Source organism: Hyla sarda, chromosome 8 (assembly GCF_029499605.1).
Source record: "Hyla sarda isolate aHylSar1 chromosome 8, aHylSar1.hap1, whole genome shotgun sequence".
In the NCBI taxonomy this organism is placed as follows: domain Eukaryota; kingdom Metazoa; phylum Chordata; class Amphibia; order Anura; family Hylidae; genus Hyla; species Hyla sarda.
In genome coordinates, this window is record NC_079196.1 from 19972311 (window position 1) to 19980954 (window position 8644).

General features: G+C 48.8%; 1 protein-coding gene across 3 annotated transcripts in view; it reads left to right on the forward strand.

The window, feature by feature from the left end:
- OBSL1 (obscurin like cytoskeletal adaptor 1) overlaps nt 1–8644 on the forward strand; it is a 102052-nt gene that overhangs the window by 36854 nt on the left and 56554 nt on the right. For all 3 annotated transcript variants that reach the window (XM_056535879.1, XM_056535880.1, XM_056535881.1), the window contains exons 5-8: nt 874–1149; nt 3169–3441; nt 4961–5233; nt 6650–6922. In XM_056535879.1, the coding sequence (XP_056391854.1) occupies nt 874–1149; nt 3169–3441; nt 4961–5233; nt 6650–6922 (1095 nt within the window). The remainder of the gene's footprint in view (nt 1–873; nt 1150–3168; nt 3442–4960; nt 5234–6649; nt 6923–8644) is intronic.

Genomic DNA, 8644 nt, shown 5'->3' on the forward strand with positions numbered 1-8644 from the left:
AGACAGGTGTAACAGTCTATACAGCTTAGCCAGGCTCAAGGAGGGGACCAGTGAGTTCAGGGACTTTAGGGCTCACTGGGACTTGTAGTGGATGAGGACAAATTGATGCAGGACCACGCTGACTTGACTGGGACTGACTAGACAGACTTCACCCCGATTGTAGCTTACCAGGTTTTGACGTTCACCTGTGGGTCAGTGGACTTGTGGATCCGTGGCTGCGTGGTAGACTTTAGGCCTCCTCAGGACACCAGACACTCTCTCGGGACTTGATCTCACTGCACTCAGCACTCAAGAGACCAAGAGCAAGAGACTGAACTTACTCCACCCAGGGTTTATATGGGGAGACTCTGGAGGGGTCCCATAGGTCACCCTGTAGGTCACATGGTCACTGGTGCCTTCCTTGTTTACAATGCACGACAACAGTATTTAAAGGTATATGACAAGCAGCAAGGGTACAGGGGTGCAACTCCTGTACTGGGCCACCACACAGAGAACAGAATGAATGTAAGAAAAATATATTCTCTGACATTATAATACACATAAATAATCCAACAACAGAACTCTGGTTGGCCCAACACCCTGTGCTGCCAAGCTGCCCGAGACAGTCCAAAGCCACGGTACAGCTATTGGTACTGGGACACCACATCTACAGCTGGCCGTCACTGGGATGCTTCTTTGTGGTCGAGTTACTACTCCAGTCATCGTCTGAATGTGTCTATCATCATATTGGCAGCAGAAAGACCATTTGGTGGGAAACCTAGAAAGCTAATGTCTTCTCCCACAAGTGGTAACGCAACAGCATGGCGTTACCAAGAGCGTAAAGGCAATCTGAACATGACATTATCTGCCACATGACGTATCTCTTTACTTTAGTCAGGGGGTCCAGCATAGCCCCGGCCTCTGGAGAACCGTCTAACAGGACACAGGATGCCGGACAACCCTTGTGCCTCAGCTGCCAGACACCCAGCTCAGGGGCTAAAGTGCGCTGGATGAAGGATGGCCAAGAAGTGGAGGCCGGAGGACGCTTCTCCCTCCAGTCAGATGGCAGAATGAGGCGGCTTCTTATCTCATCATTGGACCCATTAGATAGCGGCACCTACACCTGTCACCTGGGCAATGACAGCACCAGCTTCACCGTCACCGTGTCTGGTAAGAACCACTGTAATTCCGTCCTTTGGTCACATATCTGCCGTGGGGGTGGGCTGCATTTAGACACTTTTCACCATAATATAGACAATTGACAGTCTCTTGGATCAATTACACATTACTCATTGTTAATTTGGTGTTTTTGGACATCGAGCTTTTGTGAAAATATTTAATATTCAGTTGGCCCCTTATGATCCATCATACCGTAGCCTTCAGTGTTAGACACTTATAAGTGTCTGACCGCGGGGGTCTGAACGCTGGGACCCTCCTAAATCTCCTATACGGGGCCCCGGCCGTGGCCGACATGCCCCCTCCATGTATCTCTATGGGAGAGGCGGAGATTAGTGCTGGGCGGTATATATACCGGTTCATACCGAATACCGACATTTTTGTCCTGCACGATATCAATTTTTCCCCATACCGCAATACCGGTTGGGCCCCTCCCCCTCAGGAATGAACGAATTATCAACCCAACGCTGCGCTGTCCCCACATCGGGGCCCTCCCCCCCCCAATTAATTATCAGCCAATCACTGCGCTGTCCCCATCGTGGAACTAATCACATGTCACCCGCAAGCGCTGCCCTCCTCATCCTCCTGTTTGTTGCGGCCGCCGTCGTTGGAACTTTGTACCGTACGCTGTGCCCTGGCTGCAAAAGATAAACAAAATAAACTTTAACTCCCCTCCCGTTGGTCCGGTACCGGCCTCACCTGCTTCCTGGGGATGGGAACGTCGGCGAGCCATCAGCCTATCACTGGCCGCAGCAATGTTCCACCTCGGCCAGTGATAGGTTGAGCGCATTGTCATGGAAGGAGCTCTGGACGGCTTCTTACATGACAGTGGGCTCAACCTATCACTGGCCGAGGTGGAACATTGCTGCGGCCAGTGATAGGCTGATGGCTCGCCGACGTTCCCATCCCCAGGAAGCAGGTGAGGCCAGTACCGGACCAACGGGAGGGGAGTTAAAGTTTATTTTGTTTATCTTTTGCAGCCCGGACATAGGGATACAGAGTACAGTACAGAGCTCCAGCGCCGGCGGACCACAACAAGCAGGAGGACGAGGAGGGCAGCGCTTGCGGGTGACATGTGATTAGTTCCCCGATGGGCTGATAATTAATGGGGGGAGAGAGAAGCGGAACAGCACTTGTGGGTCACATGATTTGGGGGGGGGGAGTGCTCCTTTAATTACATGCCAATGAATATTCTCTAAATTATTACTGCTGTTGTTACTACAGTGACCCCCCCCCCCCCCCGACCTACGATGGCCCCGACATACGATCATTTCAAGATACGATGGCCTCTCAGAGACCTTCGCATTTTGAAGGCAGCATCAACATACGATACTTTTGTATGTCGGGGCCATCGCATAAACGGCTATCAGGCAGCGCAGACTGCTTCAGCTGCCACCGGATAGCCGTTTACGGTGCCCCGTTCCCTGTGCTGACAATCACTTACCTTTCCTCGGGGCTCCGGCGCGTCCTCTTCGGGATCCCCTGCATTGTCGGCGCTCTTCATCGTCGTCATCATGTCGCTACGCACGCCGTCCTGTCATCCAATAGGAGCGGCGTACGTAGCGACGTGATGGCGGCAACGGAGAGCGAGGATGCCGGGGAAGCAGAGGCCTTGCTGGAGCGTCGGGGACACCTCGGGGACGCGGCGACAGCGATGGAAGGCGACATCCAGGGCAGCGGTGACGGTCCGGAGCGGCAGGGACACTTGAGTATAATCTCCAATACCAGTGGTCTTCAACCTGCGGACCTCCAGATGTTGCAAAACTACAACTCCCAGCATGCCCGGACAGCCGTTGGCTGTCCGGGCATGCTGGGTGTTGTAGTTTTGCAACATCTGGAGGTCCGCAGGTTGTAGACCACTGTCCTATACTTTACATTGCACGGATCCCTCAACATACGATGGTTTCAACAAACGATGGTCCATTTGGAACGGATTACCATCGTATGTTGAGGGACCACTGTATTAGTACAAAATGATGAAACGTGGGGCTTTTTTTTTCCGTTTGTTTCCAGAACCTCCAGTGAAGATCATAAACACCAGTGATAACACCGAACACAAGTGTGTGAGCGGAGAGCCCCTGGTGCTGAGCTGTGAGGTGTCCAGGGAGAACGCCCGTGTGCGCTGGTACCGGGATGGGGTGGAAGTGGAGGAGAACGAGAACGTCAGGTTTGAGCTGGACGGGAGACATCGTAGATTGGTTATTACAGGTGCTAAACCAGAAGATGCTGGAGAGTACGGCTGTAACGCCGGAGAGGACTCAGTCTTCTTCAATGTCTCCATTTCGGGTGAGTAAAAGACAAGGCGGCTGAAATGTCATGAAAAGAACAACACGGCGGTACACCATGAGCAGGGCCGGCTATGCCTATAGGCAAAATAGGCAGCCGCCTAGAGCGCCCTCTTGATGGGGGGCGACGGTCTGCCTAAATTAGACAACCAGAATCCAAATCACTCACTCAGCCAGCAGCAGGGGGGGATTGTTAAAGGGGTACTCTGGTGGAAATTTGTATTTTTTTTATTTATTTATCAATTGGTGCCAGAAAGTTAAACAGATTTGTAAATTACTTCTATTAAAAAAAAATCTTAATCCTTCCAGTACTTATTAGCTGCTGAATACTACAGAGGAAATTATTTTCTTTTTGGAACACAGAGTTCTCTGCTTACATCATGACCACAGTGCTCTCTGCTGACATCTCTGTCCATTTTAAGAACTGTCCAGAGTAGGAGAAAATCACCATAGAAAACATATGCTGCTCTGGACAGTTCCTAAAATGGACAGAGATGTCAGCAGAGAGCACTGTGCTCGTGATGTCAGCAGAGAGCTCTGTGTTCCAAGAAGAAAATAATTTCCTCTGTAGTATTCAGCAGCTAATAAGTACTGGAAGGATAGAGAGCACTGTGGTGAAATAAAGTACAACATGCTTAAAGGGGTCCTCCGCTGCTCAGTGTTTGGAACAAACTGTTCTGAACGCTGGAGCCGGCGTTGGGAGCTCATGACGTCATAGCCCTGCCCCCTTGTGATGTCATGCCCAGCCCCCTCAATGCAAGTCTATAGGCTGTCACGCCCCCTCCCATAGACTTACATTGAGGGGGCGGGGCGTGACATCATGACGGGCGGGGCGATGATGTCACGAACTCCCAGGGTGCCGGCTACAGCTTTCGGAACAGTTTGTTCCAAATGCTGAGCAGCGGAGGACCCCTTTAAAGGGGCACTATTGTGGAAAACAAATGTTTTCAAATCAGCTGGTGCCAGAAAGTGATACAGATTTGTAAATTACTTCTATATAAAATCTTAATCATTCCAGTACTTATCAGCTCCTGTATGCTCCACAGGAAGTTGTGTAGTTCTTTCCAGTCTGACCACAGTGCTCTCTGCTGACACCTCTGTTTGTGTCAGGAACTGTCCAGAGTAGGAGCAAATGCGCATAGTAAACCTATCCGGCTCCAGACAGCTCTGACACGGACAGAGGTGGCAGCAGAGAGCACTGTGGCCAGACTGAAAAGAACTACACAACTTCCTCTAAAGCATAGAGCAGCTGATAAATTTGAAATAGAAGTAATTTAAAAATCTGTTTAACTTTCTAGCACCTGTTGATTAGAAAAATACAACAATCAATGCTCTTAAAAGCAAAAGCTCAAAAAGACAAAAATCAGTACTAAATGCATAAAATGCCACACAGACCAAGAACACACCGACACGGGTTTCTCATGAACACTTCTTCTGGGGGTGTCAGATTTCTGTTAATGGTTATATCATCCATGTGCAATGTTCTTTATGTATATACTTTTCCATCTTACTCCCCACAGAGCCTCCAGTGAAGATTATAAACACCAGTGATGATACGGAACATAAATGTGTGAGCGGAGAGCCCCTGGTACTGAGCTGTGAGGTGTCCAGGGAGAACGCCCGTGTGCGCTGGTACCGGGATGGGGTGGAAGTGGATGAGAGCCAGAACATCAGGATAGAATCAGATGGGAAACATCATAGATTGGTTATTGCGTGCGCCAAACCGGAGGACTCGGGAGAGTTTGTCTGCGACACTGGAGATGACTCAGTCTTCTACAATGTGACGGTGACAGGTCAGTGACGAGTTCCAGAGCGTTCGCACCTCTGTCTTCCTATAACAATGAACTCATTCCAATGTCTACGAGTCTGGACGGAGGCCAGAGATATAAATAGTGCCTGATACAAATAGCCGGGCGATTAGGTATTATGATGGATACAATGAAGGAATGGAGGGGGTGGTGGGTGAGACAACTGGGTCCGGCTCAAGTCACCACATTGACCCATTACCTGAATGATGGAACGTATAAAGACATGTTCTGCTCTCCATAAATAACCCCAGGTCACTATTAAAGGGGCACTCCGGTGAAAAAGTTATTATTATTATTATTATTTTTTTTAATCAACTGATGCCAGAATGTTAAACAGATTTGTAAATGACTTCTATAAAAAAAAATCTTAATCCTTCCTGTACTTATTAGCTGCTGTATACAACAGCGGAAATTCTTTTCTTTTTGAAACACAGAACTGTCTGCTGACATCATGACCACAGTGCTCTCTGCTGACATCTCTGTCCATTTTATGAACTTTCCAGAACAGCATATGTTTGCTATGGGGATTTCCTTTTACCCTGGACAGTTCCTAAAATGTCAGCAGAGAGCACTGTGTTTCAAACGGAAAAGAATTTCCTCTGTAGTATTCAGCAGCTAATAAGTACAGGAAGGATTAAGCTTTTTTTAATTGAAGTCATTTACAAATCTGTTTAACTTTCTGGCACCAGTTGATTTAAAAAAAAAAAATGTAAAAAAATGTTTTTCACCGGAGTACCCCTTTAAGAGGAGTACTCCGGCCCTAAGACATCTTATCCCTTATCCAAAAGATAGGGGATAAGATAACTGTCCCCTGCAATCTTGCATTAGGCACCCACCTCTTTGAGCTGCACGCCGCGCTGCCAGCTCACAAAATGCCGGGTGCCGACCACGGAGCCGGAGTGTCGTGACGTCACGACTCCGCCCCCGTGTGACGTCACACCCCGCCCCCGCTATGCAAGTCTATGGGAGGGGGCGTGACGTCCGTCACGCCCCCTCCCATAGACTTGCATAACGGGGGCAGAGCCTGACGTCACAAGGGCGGAGTCGTGACGTCACGACACTCCGGCTCCGTGGTCGGCACCCGGCATTTTGTGAGCTGGCAGCCGAATGCAAGATCGCGGTTGTCCCCATCGGCGGGACCCCCATGGACAGACATCTTATCCCCTTATCCTTTGGATAGGGGATAAGATGTCTTAGGGCCGGAGTACCCCCATAACTCGCTAATAGGATATTTGAAAATGGGCTTTAAAAAATTGGACAAAAATTTTAAGAACTATCCTTATGTTATGTCCAGATTTACGATGTCATTATAATCACTACATGTACCATAATCTGGATCCCGGTGTTCCCTCTGCTATTGGTTTTGTACCCCCCCCTCTTAGTCTTGTCTTTCTTTCTTAGAACCCCTGGTGAAAATAGTGAACACTAGTGATGATGGAGAGCACAAGTCCACGAGTGGTGAGAGCGTGGTGCTGAGCTGTGAGGTCTCCAGAGAGAACGCCCCTGTGCATTGGTACAAAGATGGCGCTGAGATCCAGGAGACGGACAATATCAGAATGGAGTCACACGGGAGGGAACGGAGGTTAATCATTTCGGCTGCCAGACCAGAAGACTCTGGAGAGTTTGTCTGTGATGCTGGGCAGGATTCAGTCTTCTACCATGTGACGGTGACAGGTCGGTGAGCTTTACCACATCTCTGAAGTTTAAAGGGGTACTCCAGCACTAAGACATCTTCTCCCCTATCCAAAGAATAGGGGATAAGATGCCTGATCGCGGGGGTCCCGCCACTGGGGACCCCCGTGATCTTGCACGCAGCACCCCGTTACAATCAGTCTCCAGAGCATGTTCACTCCAGGTCTGGTGACTGGCAATCACGGGGCCGGAGCATTGTGACATCACGGCCCCGCCCCCGTGTGACGTCATGCTCCGCCCCCTCAATGCAAGCCTATGGGAGGGGGTGTGACAGCTCCTGGGACTGATGGTAACGGGGTGCTGCGTCCAAGATCACGGGGGTCCCCAGCGGCGGGACCCCCGCGATCAGGCATCTTATCCCCTATCCTTTGTATAGGGGATAAGATGTCTTAGCACCGGAGTACCCCTTTAAAGCTTGTTGACACTAAGGAAATCCACTAGGAAATTCTGCATGGGTTCTGCTTGCTGCAGACTTGTATTGATATCAATGGGATTCTGCTGCTCAGTTCACACTAGAGAAGTTCTGTAGCAGAACATCTGATGCGGAATTGGAGATTGAACATAAGTCCTAACACTGCACTGTAGTGAATGAGATGGCACTTACTAACCGTGGCAGATTGGCCGCGTACATTAACCTCTTAAGGACCAAGGATGTACCGGTACGTCCTGAGTCCTTTCCCTTTCTATAACGCGGGGCCACGGGACCCAAGGCTAATAGCGTGCGGCAAGGATCGCGGTGCCGCGCGCTATTAACCCTTTAGACGCGGCGTTCAAAGTTGAACGCCGCATCTAAAGTGAAAGTAATCATTGCCGCTTATCTCAGGGGGCTGTTCGGGATGTCATAGCCGAAATCGCGCCCTCCCGAACAGCTGTGAGACACGAGGAGGGTCTCCTACCTTGCCTTCTGGTGTCCGATCGCCGAATGACTGCTCAGTGCAGGAGATCCAGGCATGAGCAGTCAAGCGGTAGAATCATTGATCACTGGTTTCCTATGAGAAACCAGTGATCAATGTAAAAGATCAGTGTGTGCAGTGTTATAGGTCCCTATGGGATAACAATGATCAGTGTGTGCAGTGTTATAGGTCCCTATGGGATAACAATGATCAGTGTGTGCAGTGTTATAGGTCCCTATGGGATAACAATGATCAGTGTGTGCAGTGTTATAGGTCCCTATGGGATAACAATGATCAGTGTGTGCAGTGTTATAGGTCCCTATGGGATAACAATGATCAGTGTGTGCAGTGTTATAGGTCCCTATGGGATAACAATGATCAGTGTGTGCAGTGTTATAGGTCCCTATGGGAGCTATAACACTGCAAAAAAAAAGTGTTAATGAAGATCATTTAACCCCTTCCCTAATAAAAGTTTGAATCACCCCCCCCCCTTTTCCCATAGAAAAAAACAAACAGTGTAAATAAAAATAAACATATACGGTATCACCGCGTGTGGAAATGTCCGAATTATAAATATATAATTAATTAAACCGCACAGTCAATGGCGTACACGCAAAAAAATTAGTATATATAAAAATAGTGTATTTTTGGTCACTTTTTATATCATGAAAAAATGAATAAAAACGATCAAAAAGTCCGATCAATACAAAAATGGTTCCGCTAAAAACTTCAGATCACGGCGCAAAAAATAAGCCCTCATACCGCCCCATACACGGAAAAATAAAAAAGTTATAGGGGTCAGAAGATGATA